This window comes from Primulina tabacum, chromosome 15 (assembly GCF_025594145.1).
Source record: "Primulina tabacum isolate GXHZ01 chromosome 15, ASM2559414v2, whole genome shotgun sequence".
Taxonomy (NCBI): Eukaryota; Viridiplantae; Streptophyta; class Magnoliopsida; order Lamiales; family Gesneriaceae; genus Primulina; species Primulina tabacum.
Genome location: NC_134564.1, coordinates 867,297 through 886,442, shown reverse-complemented (window position 1 = coordinate 886,442; position 19,146 = coordinate 867,297). Strand labels below are relative to the sequence as shown.

General features: G+C 41.8%; 3 protein-coding genes across 3 annotated transcripts; 2 read left to right on the top strand and 1 right to left on the bottom strand.

The window, feature by feature from the left end:
• Positions 1 to 1,259: 1,259 nt before the first annotated feature.
• LOC142527687 (syntaxin-32-like) lies at positions 1,260 to 4,330 on the bottom strand. Its single transcript, XM_075632577.1, has 5 exons — positions 3,845 to 4,330; positions 3,018 to 3,268; positions 2,708 to 2,880; positions 2,227 to 2,427; positions 1,260 to 1,732 (listed from the first exon to the last, which is right to left on the bottom strand). Exons 1-5 carry the CDS (start codon positions 4,074 to 4,076, stop codon positions 1,573 to 1,575), a joined length of 1,017 nt encoding a protein of 338 aa, XP_075488692.1. The 5' UTR covers positions 4,077 to 4,330; the 3' UTR covers positions 1,260 to 1,572.
• A 5,752-nt stretch (positions 4,331 to 10,082) lies between these two features.
• On the top strand, positions 10,083 to 12,442 carry LOC142527076 (uncharacterized). Its single transcript, XM_075631792.1, has 3 exons — positions 10,083 to 11,111; positions 11,208 to 11,652; positions 12,123 to 12,442. Exons 1-3 carry the CDS (start codon positions 10,083 to 10,085, stop codon positions 12,440 to 12,442), a joined length of 1,794 nt encoding a protein of 597 aa, XP_075487907.1.
• Positions 12,443 to 12,446: 4 nt separating this feature from the next.
• On the top strand, positions 12,447 to 12,944 carry LOC142527073 (uncharacterized). The gene has a single exon (XM_075631788.1). It carries the CDS (start codon positions 12,447 to 12,449, stop codon positions 12,942 to 12,944), a length of 498 nt encoding a protein of 165 aa, XP_075487903.1.
• Positions 12,945 to 19,146: the final 6,202 nt, after the last annotated feature.

Sequence of the window (19,146 nt, the reverse complement as noted above, 5' to 3'; positions counted from 1 at the left end):
AATATTTTTTTACTATATTAAAGAAAAATAGTGTAATAATCATTGTGTTGGGGATCAATATCGAGTTTAGAGAGGAGTGAATAAACTCGTTCTTTTGTTGGATTTTGCAAAGGGTGCTAGAATCATGTTAGAAATTATAGCTTATCTTGTTCGAATAAATATTCAGCGGATCACGATAATAATTGCGGAAACGATCTAATGATATGAGGGCTAAAGCAATAAACAATAGGCATTAGACAGTGATTGTTTCTGGAAGTTCGATTATGAAATCTTCTATGTCTCCCTTTCTTCTGTTTCCAGAAGGCATCACTAAAACACTTTGGCTATTACAGTACAACTTTTGCACACACCCACTTCAATAGGATTTATCCTTAGCCTACTGAAACTCTTAGCTTTACAACACTGTAAAATGAATATAACAAAGTTCTGGAAAAGACTCTTTCCCAGATTACAGACTCTTCTCAACAAGATGTAGTAAAGTGTATAGCTTGTGAAGAGATAACGAAATAGCAGCACAATATGATCTCAGAAGATCAGATATCTACTATAAAGCGTGTGCTGTTTTTCTGTATGATCTTGAAGATAAGTAGTAGTTGATGATAGCTCAAACTAGCGTTGGAATAATCGTTGCGTTGATAATGATAATAATGTTGTTTTCTATAAAAGATTGACCCTTATATATAGAAAGCTTTGAGTCAAATGTCTATAATTAAAAACGGCTTCCGTGACTTCTGAGTAAAATCAACTTTATCACCTAAAAAGGGTCTTGCAGAAAGTTTCAGAGTAATCAGTCTTGTTTCATACCAAAATTAGTAAGGAACATTAAATGTCTTTGTATTGCATTAATGATGCAATTAATACTAGTACTAGGTAAAGTAACGGTAACATTTAAGACTTTAACGATCAAACAAAAGACGTTAAGTTCTGATAAGTTATGCTTCTGCTTTTCTAAGTTCTGATTCTGCTTTTATAAGCCGAGTTCTGCTTCTACTTTTATAAGTCGATGTACTTTTAAAAGTACTGCTTCTGTCAAAACGATACGAGGGCTTCGGCTATTTATATTGTCTTCTGATTTAGCTATTACGACCTACTGGTTTTGACTATCATCACCACAATTCAATTAAGTCTAACACATTGATAATTAATTTGAATGTTAATTAATTTAAGATAATTACGTACTAAATTAAATGTGCGTAGCTCATTTTGTAGGAGAAAGATTTAACTTGTAAACTAGATACAAACATCAATAGATCCAAGTGTAGGAGTTTAAAGTGCATTCCATAGAGAAAATAAGAACCAAGAAACAAATTTTGAATACCAGTACTTTGAAGTGACCATTACAAAACTTTCTTCTCAGCATCCAACATTTTACATGACAATACACATGAATCCATGAATCCCCCGAGCAATTACAGTTGCCATACACACGAGAGAACAGTATGAAAAAGTTTTGTAAAATCTTAAGACCATCTCCAAAATATAAACAGCATTTTCCGATATAAACATATGAAATTATGAGTACACCAAGTCGTCTCACTATATTTTGTGGCGCAGCCATCTTGACATTATTCATCATGCCACGAAGAAAAGGAATATCATCAGAAAGAAAATCAATACAAAGAATATTTTGATCATCAGCCATCTATTTGATGAGATGCTATTGAGATACTTGAGCAGAGCTCCTTGAGCGCCCTCCACGTTTGCCACTGTGTCATCCATGTTTTCATCAATCCTACAAACATTTCCGCCCCAAGATTTAAATACGCAATCAGAGGAAACAACTGAACAATTCAAATTGAGACAATTCTTAAAATATATGGATGTAATCCCAATCCAATGGGGAATGAAATGTGCTAGTTCACAAATGAGAGAAAGTGATGGAACAGTGCTAATCATCTACAAATTAACAAACCATTTGATCACCTTTTCTTATCATTTATCCTACATTCATATTCGAAATGCATTTCACGAATATGAGCACACAGTGTTTGAAAGTGAATTTAAGCTCACCAAGACCCAAAATATGATGTGATTACGTTTTATCTACTCTGAATAAAATTCAATGATTAACGTTCATTAACAAGACTACAATGCCAATGATAACTAATCAAAACAGTTATTATGAAGCTGAAAACAGCTAAATAACGTTGTTTAGACTTAGAAGCCACTGATGATTTATGCCAGAATGTTGCGAGTATATGATAAGAAAATGGCCCTTATGTCAACCTGATAGCAATCTCTCCTTGCTGAGAAACTAAAGTAGCCAGCTGATTGAAGATATTGCCCAGCTCGTGAATTGTTGATTCTACATTTTGAAGAGCCTCTGCTCTACTCTGCATGTAGCCGTCTTGTAATGGAACCATCTGCTGTTGCTGTTGGTTCTGTTGCTGCTGCAACAATGGCTGAGCCTCCCCATCCACTTGATTCCTGTTACAGGAATGTCAGGAATCACAATACAGAATAATTCAGCCCTGCAAATAAATCTGTTCATATCTGGGCATGTTATGACGCTTTTTCGTCGGAATCATAAAATATTTGACCCTGACCTACATTCAAGTCCTTCAAAAAACTATTGCGGCACTTAAACTGTTAATAAAATAATCGTCAATCACACCGTTTTTTCAATTAAAGGTGCAAGCAAAAAAAGTAAAAAGCAAACCAAGAATCCTTGAGACCAACTGACTCGAAATACACATTGTAGACTTACTTTGGGAATAGTTGAGTTGTAGATTGTGTCCCGCTAGCCCAAGGAAGCGGGGGAGCAGAGGTACTGGCAGCAGACTTTGCAGCCAAAGGACGCTGGCGAACAAAAGGATTTGCAGGGTTCTTGGAAGCAGAAGAAGAAAATAACTGCCTTCTGTTTTCATGAACCTTCAAGTTCTGCAAAAATACCCCACAAAATGTAATTTGATTCAGAGAGTGGGACAAACAATATTTGAGTAAATGTTCGCCAACTAAAAAAGGAATAGAGAAACACATTCATGGATACAAATGTTGCAAGCAATTTCTCAGCTCACCTCTGTTCGCATGGTCAAAACTTCCTTGAACTCCTTCGTGGTGCTCATTAATCGATTTTTCAAGTCATCTACGACTGTGGTAGAATGACTGGTGGTATCACTGGATGTATTCCCCGTTTCATTATGTGAATTGCTGAGAAGCTGGAGTTCTACTACAGCAGAGTTAAGTGCAGTTATATCTTGCTTAATAACAGATGTTATCTCCTGGATTTCCAAGGTGGGATCGTCAAAAACTGAAGTCCTCTTCGCCACTGCGGTAAAAAGGATGAAATCGTCAATTTGATCACACCACTCCATAAAAATAAAGCAATGTCATAAACTAGAAATACAGGTTTTTCAAGCATAATATGAAAAACAAGATAGAGTCCGATTGCTCATATAGAAGTGTGCCTAGGGGAGTATATTTATATTCAGCTTGATTGAGTTTTAAAACCTCGACAACAATATTACATTGACTTGATTTTTGTTAGCTTAAAGCAAGATCATCGAAGCAAGACATAAAACTTTGCACTTGAATAGTTATTTCAAATCATCATCGAGAAATTAAAATTTGTGGGAGAACCAAGACATAATGGTCCAATTGGCATCCCCACAACTTCGTATTCTTCAACCGCACCACCAAATTTCAGATGCAAAATAAAAAACAAGCAGTAACGATGCATATAATTTATAAATCAAATGGAGCTCTAAGTCATGTACAAAAGTATGCAAGAAGAACCATAACGAGTATATCCATAAATCGCAGTCATACAGGTTCAAAGCAGAATCCCAAAAGTTAAAAACAACCATTGTTGATAGAGGAAAAAACCCAAAATTCACTCACTCACATTTTGCCAGTTTAGATAGCTTTTGCGAGGTCTGATGAATCCCGAGCCCAATCTTCGACGCTCTCCGATTGAATTCCGACTGCATAGCCACCGCGGACCGCGGTTCCTCTAGCTTCGATCCACTGCTGCTCGGCCCATTCTGCGACGTTGGTGACTTCTTTAGCCTCAGCGCTATCCCCAAAAACTCCTGCGTCCGATCCCGGATCGACGCATTCCCACTCTTCACCGGCATTTTCGCAACACGATAATATCAAAATCCCAAGACCAAGATAAACAAAAACATTAATTAACAAAGAAATGCCCCGGAAATCCAAGCAAGCAACTTTGGATGATAACTGACAGATCTTAAACCCTCCGATTCGGTAAAAAGAAAAAAAAATCGGGAGAGTCTACCTCCGATGCAACTGGAAAAGAATCTACGATCCAAATGAGAAGATTACTGCGAAAAATTGTGCCCAAATGCCATTCATTCGTGCTCTGTGTTAAATGTTGATGATAATGCCAGATCAATTTCCATATTGGCAGATCGTAGATTAGTGAAATGCCAATTGTACCCTCAGCTTTGTTGTTTTCCCATTTTTCACACGTGTACAACGCATGGAGTCTACGGAGTATCGACGGCACTTTGCATTTTGCCACTGCTGTAACAGTTAATTTTTTTTAAAAAAAGAAATCATATTGAAAACATATTATTCCTTCAAAAATAAATACACTGATTTTTTCTTAAATAAAAAATTTAATTTAAAAAAAAACCATAAAAGAAATAGAGAGAAAACCAAACAACAATATAAGGTGATTTATTTTTATTTATTATCAATAAAATTACCTAATTTAACTTGTATTATAAAAACACTTTCTTTAATTTAAAAATAAATTGCAATAATAATATAAAAATTAATGCTTATCAATGTTCATATATAAGTCATTTCATGTCCACTTTTTTTTATTTTTTCCAAACTTCATTTAATATTTATATAAGTTTAAATGCTCAAAATCTTACAAAATGAAGTCATTTGTAATAAAAAAAAATTCAATTTTTAATCCTATTTTTAATATTGGTACCAGTGATGATAATAACATTGACCAATCCCCCAATATAATTAATTGTTCACGTTCCATTCCAAATGGTGGCTTGAAAATTCTGGCTTAGGAGATAATTTATATTTGGTGAACTAAATGTGTACTCAGCCAGTTCAGGGGTGGGGCTAGAACAGCTGAACAGGAAAAGTGAGAAAGCAGCTTTGATCTTGGCCACGAGAATCTACAGGCTTTACTTCAAAGAGTGATCTCATGGCAGATTTGTACAGGGCCATCTATACAGAAAACAGCTTCTGTTTCCTCTGGTGCTGATGGAAGACTTGTCATTGAGGATGAAGAATACCATGGTGCCAATGATCACCAGCCTGAAACTGCCCAGAATTTTATGTCCCAGGCAGTGTTTGCTGGCAGTGATGAGGATCCCTATGGACCCATAGGAAAAGAGGTGGTTGGTTGTTCATTCGCCAGGCAGTAGCAATAAAATGAAGCTGACACATGGTGTATTGAGTTTGGTGGATGAAACGGATAGGAAGGTTGTGCATAGTTTGGTGGTTCCTCCTTATGGTACATGGAAGAAAGCGAAAGTTGGTTGTGGCCATTCAGATAGAGGAAAAACGAGGAAGCAATTTTTTCGGGGGTGACACAAGGTAAAAGCTGTCGCAAAAGTCAAAATTTTTAGAAGGGGCATCTATAGATCGCAATGTTACAGTTCAGCCCAGTGTTGCATACTGGAGTCCAGGTGCATTAGTACTCACTGATAAGAGAGGTTACGGACAGAGGCATACTCACCTGACATTCTTAAACTAAAGGTTTTAAGGCCATTCTGCCTCCTTTTGGACCTAAAAGTTGCAGTCATGGCGATGCTCGCAAAAGAGAGGAAGAAACTCTCTGGTTTTTTCATGCTATTTGTAGAAAGCTCTTGCATGAAGAAGAAGTGAAGTCCATGCACAAGCAGCGGGAAAAGTCGAGGCAGCCCAAGGAAGGCGACTAAAAGGATTGACCTTCGTCCGCAAATCAAATCAAAGACAAGGAAAAGAAGTTTACACGGGCAAGATTTTGGGAGAAGTACCTGGAGTTCAGGTGGGCAATGAGTTGAGGTACAGACTGGAGCTTGCTGTTGTTGGTATTCATCGTCTATACCAAAATGGCATAGATTCTATCAAACTTAATGGAAAGATGTCAGTTGCCACTAATATTGTTGTTTCTGGGGCTTATGCTGATGACATAGAGAGTGGTGACGTCTTGATATATTCCTGGCAAGGGTGAAATGTAGTTGAGAAAGACAAGGATCCCGAAGATCAGAAGCTTGAAAAGGGAAATTTGGCTTTGAAAAATAGCATATCAGCGAATACTCCGGTTCGTGTTGTTCGTGGATGGAAGGTGAAGAGTTATTCCAAGACGGTCCCCATATATGTATACGACGGTGTACACGGTCAAACGGTAATTGGATGTAGAATCTCACTTTTTGTATCTCTTGATCCATGAAAAGATATTATTTTTTATGCTAAGACTATTATTTTTTATTGTGAATATCAGTATGGTTGAACCGTCTCACAGATAAAGATTCGTGGGACCGTCTCACAAGAGACCTACTCTAAAATTAAAATTCAAGGAGAACATGTAAAAACTAGTTGATTATGAATTTATCTCATGAAATTAATTTACGAGATGATTTCATAAGAATTTTGTGTTTTTTTATAAACTTCATGTTTCCTTTCTATTTATTGTAATGCCCGAAAATGTAACCCTAGTAATCTGTAATTATTGATTTATAATTTGATATGATTATGAAATGATTAACCGAGACACGATTTGAAGTAACGTGTGAAAATAATGTATGTGCGAGGACAAGTACCATCGGCGTACATGCGCGACATGAGACGCGCACATGCGCGAATTGGACAGAAGGTCTCGCGCATATGCGCGACAGGAAGGCGCGCATATGCGCGAGCTGTGTGAAGGTTCGATCACAACTCCAGAGAGTCTCGCGCATATGCGCGGAAGGTGTCGCGCATATGCGCGAGCTGCCGAGAAGAAATGTGCGAAGACCAGAAGGTCTCGCGCATATGCGCTGATTTAGGTCGCGCATATGCGCGAGACGTGTTGCGTGAAGGGTGCGCCATTTGCCTTGCTGCATGTACGTTGATGTATATATATATATATACAATGCAATTCCCTTCGTTCCTTCAGAAGAAAACCGAGAAAGGGTCAGGGGAAAGTTGTGAAAAATCCTTACGCTTTTTGTGAAAAATCCGTCCGTCTGATTTTGAATCTGACTGCAGTACTGTGTTCATATCAACGCAGGCTACAACTGGACGTAAGTTTTACTACGTTTTGATATGATTTGAAATTATGATGTTGTCAGAATTGAATGGAATTCATATATGATGTTCTTGACATGTTAGACATCATAGAATCGAAGTCAGATTAAGAAACAGACTGATTATGAAATTGTTATGATTTTCTGAAGTTAATTGACTGAGATATGATATCAGATTGTATTGGTATCGATTATTAGTTGAGGGAATTATTATCTGGTGATGTTATATTGACCGGGATATCGGGATTGTGCGGTTATACCGTTGATTTTGAATTATTGATCAGATTGGTATCGATTTAAACGGTATATTGATATGATATCATTGATATTGCCATTGCCAGATTGAAGAATTGACAGAGTTAAATTCCTGACCGAAACTACGAACGAAAGGTATAAGTCAATGTGGTATCGGGAGATCGACTTAAGTCGGTTTAGACTTGAGTTTCCCTAAATCACATACTTTATTTTATTGCAGTGATATTTGCATTGATTTGATTGATGTACTTGTTCTCTTGATTTATAGATAGCAGGTATTAGACGAGTAATCTTGTGACAGAAGTGCCTGATAGTGGTGGGATCGCCACGGGCACATTGCACGATGTCACAAGATAGTGTATTGGCGATAGTGCCAAAGTCTGTCACCGGATGATTGGCTATCGATGTGGATAGAATTTGGGTTTCTTCTATTACTGTTGATCGATGTTGTATCGTTGTGGATAGAATTGGAGCTTCTTCTATTACTGATGATCGATATTATATAGGTGTGGATAGAATTAGAGTTCCTTCTATTACTGGTGATCGATACCATATCGGTGTGGATAGAATCAGACCTTTTTCTATTTCTGGTGATCGATACATTATCGACGTGGATAGAACTGGAGTCTTTTCTATTACTGTTGGTCGATATAGGAATGCCAACTTCTGGAAACCGGGATCCCTAGACTAGGATTGAGTCTAGTCTGAATTGTAGAGTTACGAGTATTGTTGACAGTCCGATATTGATTACGTTTCAGATGTTGATACATATTACATGCTTTATATTTGTTTATATGATTGCATGTTTCGTTGATTTATACTGGGATTATATTCTCACCGGAATTATCCGGCTGTTGTCTTGTTTGTATGTGTACATGACAACAGGTGGGACAGGATCAGGGTCCAGGAGATGAGGAGAGATCGTGATAGAGTGGAGACTTCGGACTTTGATGTATATAGGGTTTTGGCACTTGATAATTAGATGTTGAACCTTAGTTTTTACTGATTTGTAGACGGTACATGACTTGTACTTTATTTTATACTGAATTGTATATTAGTTTGATTTCACTACATTCCGCATTAAAAAGGAAAAAAAATTTTATGACCCTAATTACTTGATTAGTAAATTGATCCTGATGACGATTAAGAACTGATTAGCGTCCAGGATCCCCACATTTATACTTTATATAATTAATTATTTGCATCAAGATTAATATTTTTACAACTGATTAAAATATTATGTTAATATCAGATGTATGTTATCCGCATAAATTATGATATGATTTCTCATTAATTTTTATATTATTATTTAATTTTTATTTTAATACAGATCAATTAATTAAATTAATGTACAAACAAAATTAGAATATATATTAATTTTTTTTACTTTAAATAATATTTGTATCAACTTATGTTATCTATAAATATATATATATATATATGATACCCCTGTAAGGGTCCGGGATAATGGTGACCCATTTCCGGGTTAATGATAACCCGGGTTATCGGTTGAATAGCCCGGATCAGAAGACAGCTGCCCGGGCACTTCTTCTCCACCCGGTTTCTCATACAGGTACCCAGGTAACCAACTACCCAGGCCACCTCGAGAATTGCACCACACTCGAGTGTGATCGATACAGGCAGCCTAATCCGTCAGAACCACTTGGGCTTGGAGTGTCCTAGAAGTCATCAGAAACTACAAGTATGGGCAGCCGACTTGCCATACTTAGTAGGTGGCACAAGAATCGAGGTACCTACCCCATTTTCTACTATAAATAGCAGGTATTAGTGTCATTTAAACATTGGGAAATCTTTGAACTAAAAGCACTTACATATTTCCCTTCAAATATTGCTTGTGTTCATAAAAAAGCCTGCTGACTTAAGCATCGGAGTGGCCACGCCGGACATCCCTCCGACGCCCATTCACGAGTTACTTTCTTGTTTACAGGTGTTGATCCAAGCCATTATCTTCACTCAAATTCCCAAACATTATAAATTATTGATTTGGTCCGTTGAAGCCCCGTACCCGGCTCACCTATTTTAACGAGATCACATCATTGGCGCCGTCTGTGGGAAAACACTGAGTTCGAGACGTTGATATGGCTCGTACGAGAAGAACCAACCAGGGTAATTCTCACGCCCAGGGTGATGGGGGGCAAACTTCAAGACAAGCTGATGTTAATAACATTGGAACAAACCTCATTACCCTGACCCCTGAAGAGTTAAAGAAAATGATGGCCGATGTCGTTGTGCTAGCTATGGCCAGGAAGGAGGTCTCTCACCCTGTCACACCACCCGGTGATAAACAGGGACGTGATCAGGGACTTGAGCAGGAGCAGGAGCAGGGGCAGGGAAGGAGGGATAACGAGATGGTAGGAGAAGACGAGGGATCCAGTGCTGGGTCCAAATCTCCTACCGTGGCAGAGGAATTGATGGAATTAAGGCAGAAGATGAAGGTCTTGGAAGGACAGTTGGAAAGACGGAGCGTTGCCCGGGCAGTCCCGAGAGGATGCTCGTTTTCTGATATCATCGTCCGGGAGCCTCTTCCTGGAAATTTCAAATCTGCGAAGGTGAAAGACTGATGGCAATGCAGACCCGGAGGAACACCTGGCCAGGTTTGAAAATATGGCCATGTTGCACTGTTACACTGATAGAATCAATTGCAAGGTGTTCCTAACAACACTGGTGGATTCAGCTCAGAGGTGGTTCGAAGGCTTGACTTCCCAAAGTATCAGTTCCTTTGAAGACTTCCAGAAGATGTTTTTACACCATTTTAGCAGCAGTAAAAAGTACAAAAAGACTGCTTTTAGCCTTTTTGAAGTTAAGCAGAACCCAGAAGAGAGTTTAAGGGCCTATATCAGAAGATTCAACAGAGTGGCCCTAGACGTCCCTACTTGTGCCACTGAAACGAAGACTACTGCATTCACCCAGGGTTTGAGAGAGGGTGAGTTCTTCAAGTCACTTACTAAGAAGGTGCCGGGAGATTTCGAGGATCTATTGTCGCGAGCAGAAAAATATATCAATATGGAGGAAGCCCAGAAACAAAAGAGGGACTCTATGAGAAAAGAAAAAGGAGACCGGATGTCTAAGCCCGAGGAGAGGGGACAGAAAAGAGGCAATACAAGGCACTTTTCTCACCACGTGCCTCTGAAAATTGCTCGAGAGAGGGAAGTGCAGGAGTGCAGCAGAGATTTGGCCCCGGATCATCAGTTATCCCGGCCAGAAAAAAGTGGATTTTGCTCTTTTCACAAAGTATGCCACCATAACACTGAAAACTGCAAAGCACTAATGGGGAATTATGCCTCATCCTCCATCCCGGGACCCAGTAACAATAGCCAGAGGCCGAGAGTGCCACCGTGGACATCTCGGCCACCAGGATCCAGCGCCCGAGGAGGAAGTGTGAGGAATATCCCGAGGATTGAGCCCAGTAGAAGAAGGGAGCCTGAGCCTGAGAGAAAAAAGAATTCGCCCCCTGCCACAGGAATGATCAAAATGATATTAGGAGGCTCTACTGATGGAGATTCTAACCGGGCGAGGAAGGGGAGAAGCAGGAGGGAATGTTTGGAGGTAGAAGGAGCAAGAAGGAATGAGGCGATTATTAGTTTTGGCCCGGAAGATTTGAGAGGGGTGAGTCTACCCCACAACGACGCCCTGGTGATCCAAGCCCGAGTGGCGAATTATGATATTCTACGGGTCTTTGTGGACTCAGGCAGCTCTGTAAATGTAATTTTTAAAGATGCCTTTGTACAGATGGATTTGCAGGGCTACCACCTAGAGGCTGTGGAGACTGCCCTCTTTGGTTTTGCTGGCCATATGGTTTACCCGGAAGGGGAGATCATGTTGCCATTAACCTTGGGTTCTCAGGATCTTAAGAGGACAGTGATGACTTCATTTACCATAGTGGATTCCTCGTCATCATATAATATCATTTTGGGGAGACCGGCTATGAACGAATTGAGAGCCGTAGCATCCACATACCACCAAAAGATAAAATTTCCAGTAGGAGCTCGGGTGGGAGAAGTCCGAGGAGATCAACCATCCTCTCGGAAATGCTATGTGGAGGCAGTTCGGGTGGATCAGAGTAGAACAAGGAAGGAAGGGAAGAAGGCAAGGGTGGACGGGGAAAGAACGATGGGGAGAGGAGAGGTGCATTTTGTGGCAGAAGAAGAACAAGAAGTAGTAGAAATAGGACCAGGCCAGCAAATCCGGGTGGCCCGAGATCTCAGTATATCCACTCGGAACATCAATTGAACATCCTCCCGGGATCTCACCCAGTAAAACAAAAAAAGAGGCACTTTGGCCCTGAAAAGGACAAAGTAATTGATGCGCAAATTAAGGAGCTTCTGAAAGCTGGCCACATTAGGGAAATTCAATTCCCCACATGGCTTTCGAATGTGGTCTTGGTACCCAAATCTACCGGGAGGTGGCGCATGTGTGTAGACTTCCGCGATCTCAACAAGGCGTGCCCCAAAGATCATTATCCTCTGCCCAGGATTGATCAGCTGGTGGATTCCACCTCGGGCTATGAATTGCTAAGTTTCATGGACGCATACCAGGGGTACCATCAAATCCCTCTGGCTAAAAAGGATCAAGACAAAGCCAGCTTCATCACCTCGGGAGGTACATTTTGTTATATTGTAATGCCTTTCGGGTTGAAGAATGCAGGGGCTACTTACCAGCGTCTGATGGATAAAGTCTTTGAGAAGCAGCTGGGACGGAATGTGGAAGTCTATGTGGATGATATTCTATCCAAATCCCGAGAGGGTGCCAGCGTTATTAGTGATCTAGAAGAAACTTTTGCGACTCTCATGCATTATGGAATCAAGCTTAATCCTGCCAAGTGTATTTTTGGCGTGAAGAGTGGCAAATTCTTGGGATTCATTGTGACAGACCGAGGGATCGAGGTGAATCAAGAGAAAGTCGAATCTGTGCTAAGCATGCCATCTCCCCGATCTGTCAAGGAGGTACAAAAGCTAACTGGGTAGGATCATGACTCATTCCGAAGTATCCGGGCGAATGATAAAATGGACAGTAGAGTTGGGTGAATATGACATCGAGTACAAGCCCCGAGTGGCCATTAAAGCACAGGCTTTGTCAGATTTCTTATCTGAAATGATCCAGCCCAGTGAGGAGGGGGTATGGAAAGTATCAGTGGATGGGGCATCTAGCCTGATGGGGTGCGGAGTAGGGGTGGTATTAGTGTCTCCCTTGGGAGAAAAGGTCAAATTAGCATTAAGAATTGATTCCCGGATAACCAATAATGAAGCTGAGTATGAGGTTGTTCTTGCAGGTATTCGAGCTGCCCGGGAAGTTGGAGCTTCTCGGATTATTCTATATTCTGATTCACAGCTCATCACTCAACAAATAAAGGGCATTTATGAGGCTAAGGATGACAAGATGCTTAAATATTTACGGCTCATTCGAGCCCAAGCAGAAAGCTTCATGGATTGGAGTATTGAACAAGTACCCCGAGAAGAAAACAGTTAGGCAGACGCTTTGGCTAAAATGGCTGCTTCTTTATCAGAAGTTAATACCCGGGAGGTGTTGCATATTACTCGGCTGGTTCTCTCTACGGAGGAAGAAGCATCACCCATGCCTGAAGATTCATGGATAACACCACTGATCGCGTATATTACGAACCATGAGCTCCCTGAGGATAAAGCCCGAGCTCAGAAGATCAAAAGACAAGCCCCCAGGTTTGTTCTCTTAAATAAAATTTTGTACAGAAGATCATTCCAAGGACCGCTTTTGAAGTGTTTAAATGAAAAAGAGGTGGATTATGTTCTCCGAGAAATTCATGAGGGGTGTTGTGCCGAGCACCTCGGAGGAATGTCTTTAACTCGAAAAACAATGCTTGCTGGATTCTGGTGGCCCACCTTAAAACAAGATTCTGCTCGTTTGGTCCAAATTTGTGAGGGCTGTCAGCATCATTCGAATTTCAGCTACAGCCCGGCCACTCTCATGAAGCCTATTTGGGCATCCTGCCCTTTTGATCAATGGGGCATGGATATTGTGGGTCCTTTTCCGGTTGCCCGGGCTCAGAAAAAATTCTTACTAGTAGCTGTTGACTACTTTTCTAAGTGGGTTGAAGCTGAGCCTTTAGCAAAGATCACCGAGCAGGAAGTATTGAAATTTTTATGGAAGAACATTGTGTGCCGGTTCGGAGTGCCCAGGAGAATAATCTCGGACAATGGAAGACAATTTCAAGGCAAAGGAATTACGTCATGGTGCCAAGAAATGAAAATCACTCAATCTTTTACCTCTGTTGCATATCCTCAAGCCAATGGTCAAACAGAAGTTGTCAACAGAGTCATTGTGCAAGCATTAAAGGCAAGACTTCAGGGTAAAGGAAAGGATTGGGTGGAGGAGTTACCTAGTGTCATATGGGCTTACAGAACTACTCCCCGGGCACCTACTCAAGAAACTCCCTTCAGTTTGGTATATGGTTCTGAAGCAGTTCTTCTAGTAAAGATCGGGCAGACCTCTTCCCGGGTAGAATCTTACCCGGAGGACAACGACCAGAGCAGGGCCATGGAGTTGGACTTAATAGAAGAAAAAAGGAACATGGCATTTATTCGAATGGAGGCATACAGAAATCGTGTGATGAAATCATATAACAAGAAGGTTCGTATTCGAAACTTCCAAGTTAGGGATTTAGTCATGAAAAAATTCAACCCTGCTGGGGAAGTTGGGAAGCTGGAAGCCCGATGGGAAGGACCTTACAAAATCACTCGGAGAGTCAACTCGGGATCCTTTTATTTAGAAGATGCGCAGGGACGTCCCCTCAAAAGGCCTTGGAATGTGTTTAACTTAAAGAAGTACTATGCATAATAGATGTAATTGTTTGACGGAAGAAATCAATAAAAAATATATATTTTCTCAGAGTATTGCGTTTGTTATTATATCTTGGGAGCTGCTATGACCCGGTTCTCAAAAAGCCCAGGGCACTACACCCTGGCTCGGGGCACCACACCTCGACCATTCCCAAGTCCTGGGACATGATCCCCGGCCCAAGGCTCCATACCTTGGTTCTTAAAAAGCCCAGGGCACTACACCCTGGCTCGGGGCACCACACCTCGACCATTCCCAAGTCCCGGGACATGATCTCCGGCCCAAGGCTCCGTACCTTGGTTCTTAAAAAGCCCAGGGCACTACACCCTGGCTCGGGGCACCACACCTCGACCATTCCCAAGTCCCGGGACATGATCCCCGGCCCAAGGCTCCGTACCTTGGTTCTTAAAAAGCTCAGGGCACTACACCCTGGCTCGGGGCACCACACCTCGACCATTCCCAAGTCCCGGGACATGATCCCCGGCCCAAGGCTCCGTACCTTGGTTCTTAAAAAGCCCAGGGCACTACACCCTGGCTCGGGGCACCACACCTCGACCATTCCCAAGTCCCGGGACATGATCCCCGGCCCAAGGCTCCGTATCTTGGTTCTTAAAAAGCCCAGGGCACTACACCCTGGCTCGGGGCACCACACCTCGACCATTCCCAAGTCCCGGGACATGATGCCCGGCCCAAGGCTCCGTACCTTGGTTCTTAAAAAGCCCAGGGCACTACACCCTGGCTCGGGGCACCACACCTCGACCATTCCCAAGTCCCGGGACATGATCCTCGGCCCAAGGCTCCGTACCTTGGTTCTTAAAAAGCCCAGGGCACTACACCCTGGTTTGTGGAATCCAAGAAATACTCCTTCTGAGTTCAGGTTTAAATCTCTACATCTGGTGTATTAATTAAGCTACTTATTTAACATATGGACCGGGACCCCGGGTATTCGATTGAAATTACCGTTTTCTCCTACTAAGAAATACTCATAAGTTATTGCATTACCCGGGTTGCGAAAAAATTGTCAAAAATCATATTGAAAAAAGCACAGTGACGGAAAGAAATCAACATTTCCTTACAAAGTTCAAAGGCAAGAAATACAAAGGAAAAAATACAGAGTAAATTACAGGCCTATTCTAAAGTCTGCTGCCCTGATGGTTCTCCGGATTCCCCGGGAGTCTTCTCAGCCTCTTTCTCGATAGCATCATCTTTTGGAAGGGAAGCAATGGCCTTATCAATATCAGGAAAGCCTTCCTTATTTGTCGGAATCAGTCCTATCTTCTCAAATTCCTCCTGGCATTTCTCAAAGCCAATCGAAAAGTATTTGTAGGCCCTATCTTCAACAGCTGCTTGGAATTCCGCCGATTGAAGGAAAGTAGTCCTCCATTCTTCATGGGTCAGCTGAAGAAGTCTGAGCTTATCTTCAGCAACTTCGGCTCGATGTTGCTGGGCACTGGCTTCATCCTCGAGATAGCTAATCCGAGATGCCAGGAACGCAATTTGCCTCTGAGAAGCCTCCTCCCGGGCTATGCTCTCATCACGAGAAAGTTGAGCCGCGGCCAGCTCTTGATTAGCTGCTTCCAAGGAAGCTTGGAGACTGGCAGTTGTCTTCTCGTGAAGCTTCTGGGCCCGGGCCATCTCTCCTTGGAGATGGTCATGAATATCCTGAGCCGCCCGGGCTTGCTTACCCTTCTTGGTTGCCACCGCTGCAACCTCTTCAAAGGCCGAAACTAGCATCTGGGCAGCCTGGATAAGAAGGAATCTTAAAAAAAAGAAAAAGTGGGGAGGGAGAGAGAGGGAAAAGAAATAAAACAATAAAACTTACAGACAGAAGACGGTTGGACCCCTCCAAAAACCTCACACTAGAAGGAGTGCTTTTCAGGATAGCTATCTCAGCAGGGCTGAGCACCTTCTTGGAACGCTTAACACCAACAGCGGAAGCTCCCTCGAAGAAGATGTTAGCCAGAGAAAGCTGGTCGGTTGGAGGGAGCTCTTGGCGAGGTTCTTCATTGGACTGGGGGGGGGAGAGGAGGAGGTGGAGCAGATCGGAAGGCGCCTTGGTCACCCTCGGAAGGGTCTTCGAGAATAACCAGCTCGGGTTCTGCAGTAGCTTTTCGTTTTCTCTGAGTGAGGGGAATGAGATCTTCAGATTCCTCCGAGTTCTCAGTCAACTCCCGGGAAGCGCCATCTTGGGGAGGTTCTTCCCGGGACACCTCAGCTCTCAAGGCTGCCGCTTCTGCATCCCATTTTTCTTTTCTTCCGCAGCTGCCCGGCGAGCCGCCATTTCCTTCTCTCGGGCTGCCTTCTCAGCTGCACGTCTTTTAGCAAAAGCTGCTTGCATCTCAGAGTTATCTGCATAGAGGAGTGACAGGGTTATGATACATTAAATAAACAGGATAAAGGAATAAGAAAGCACAGAAGATAAAGTATGTACCAAGTTGAGAACCCGAGCCAGCCACCTCATCAATTACCCGGTCTATGGGGTCCTCAGCCCGGGCACTCAACCCGTAGGCTACTAAGTTCTCTTCTGAGATAAGAATGGAAGAGGAGTACTTGTGTCCCTCCACGAGGGTTTGACTCAGGACGAAAGGCTCCTCAAATTTGTAGGATGGAGGAAGGGAATGTTGTTGGGGAAGGGAAGGGAAGGGAGAAACCGGGTTAGACAGGGTAAAGGACCCGGGAGTTGGATGTAAAAAAATCTTCCTTTCCATCCCTTTTGAGAGGAAGGGATGTCATCGAGGAATCGGGCATTTAACCGGGATTTAAGGGAAAATGCACTATCCCCGAAATGGCAAGAAAAATAATAGTGAAGGATGAGGGGGGTGATGAGAAGATTATTCATTTTAAAAAGGACATAGGCCGAGGCCATAATCCTGAAAGAATTGGGATGAAATTGATTGACAGGTACACCAAAAAATTTGGCAACATCAATATAAAAGGGATGAACGGGAAACCGAAGACCATTCCTAACCTGGTCCCGAAAGAAATTTGTGTACCTAGGAGGAGGGTTATCGGCCCTATCAGAGGGCCCAGGTATCAAGATAGAAATGGAAGAAGGAATATTGCCCAGCGCTCGGAGTTCCTCATCTGCCCCCAAGCGTAAGTTGCTTCGCATAGAGGAGAACCAGGGAGTTCCCGGGATCTCGACCGCCCGAGGACTCGAGACCTTGGCTTTACCCTTACCCTTGTTCTTCGCAAGAGCTCGGGCCCGGGAGTGGCCAGAAGATAAAGGTTTAGAAAAGAGAGGTTTGGTTGGAAGTGCCACTGGTTTTTTAGAAGGTTGGGTAATGGAGCGACGTGGAGGAGAGGGAGGAGAATCGGAACGAAGTGCGGAAGACTCAGCGCTAGGAGAGCCTCACGCATTCGCTCCTGAGGTGGAAGAAGTGGAGTGAGACATTTTAAAAGAAGAAAACTTACGACGATATATGCGGTGGAAGGTTGCCGGAAATGATTTCGCAAAAGTAGAGTCTCGAGAAGAGAATTCACTAGAGCTTCGCTGCAATTTCGAATTTGAGAGTAATTTTTGGAAAACCTGTTAGTTAGTATATATAGGCGGTGGGGGAAGATCTCAGCCGTTTATTTAAAAAGCATGCGTGGACGACCACGATTTGCCTAGAAAATTGTACCAGGCATACGAGGGGACACACGCAATAATTAAAAATGTCAGACTTATCGGCTCATCGAAATACGAAACGTTCCTGATCGTTGATAGAAAGGGCACGCAGTTATCATGGCACCCCGTGGGTTACCCAAGATCTCATCTTAAGCCCGGGAGGTCTGAGGCCCCGGCATCTTATCTTAATCCCGGGAAAAGTAAGGCCCCGGTACTTCATTTTGAGCCTGGGGAATTTTAGGGCCCGTTTTTTTTCAGTTGATCACTTATCAGTTCTGGATATTTATTCTGATTCATTTTATGGTACATATATCATGCGGTGTCAATGAAATACGGACAATAAGAGTAACTAGATAAATAATTTTATTATTATTATTATTATTCCGGGAATTCTTTACCCGTTACATTAAAAAATTCCTCTTCTACAGAGGCTATCCACTTAATCACAAAACTCTTTACAGAGCTACCAGTGAACGCCTTCATAAAGCTAGCAGAGTCGGCAATCTTCTGCAGCGTCCTCCTCTCTTTATGAAGCAATAGCTGGAGGATAAAGTCGTCCTCAAAGAGGTCCTCCGTATCAGAAATCTGCAAGCGTTCCCGATACTTTGCAAACTTGGCCACCAGTTCAGGTGTAATGCCTGAAGTAATATCACAAGTTGTTGATTTAGTAATATGAGATTACTAAATAATTAATGATTTTTAAAGAATGAAATATGACATATGTTGGTCATATGAAGTCCAAATTATTTGAAATTTGGATATAACGTAGAAAACTCAAAGATGTAGAAGTTGTATGTTTTGAGTTTTGAAAAATTTGATCGTTTGACTGGTCCAAAATGAAATACCGGTGTTAAAATGTTAAATATTATATATTATATTATTTTATTTTATTTTATTAATAAATCAATTCCACCGCAGAAGCAACAGAAAGCGAGGCTCAGAGAGAAGAAAAAAATAGTATACAATTTTAAATTTTATTTTCGATCGTGCGACTTATCGGTTTATCCAATTGATGAATCGACTTCAGTTCTGGAATCGTTGACACGAGGTCTTCGATCTGAGGTATAAATTTTATAGTTTTGGTGATGTTTGAAATTCGTCGATTTCTGGAATAAATCTGATAAATTGTTAAATCATACTGAAATTGAAGATTGTTGAATAGTATATGATTTTAACGAAGTAGAGAAGATTATAGTGGTGTTATTTTGAATTATTCCTAATTTATTATAATTAGGGATTTTTAATCGT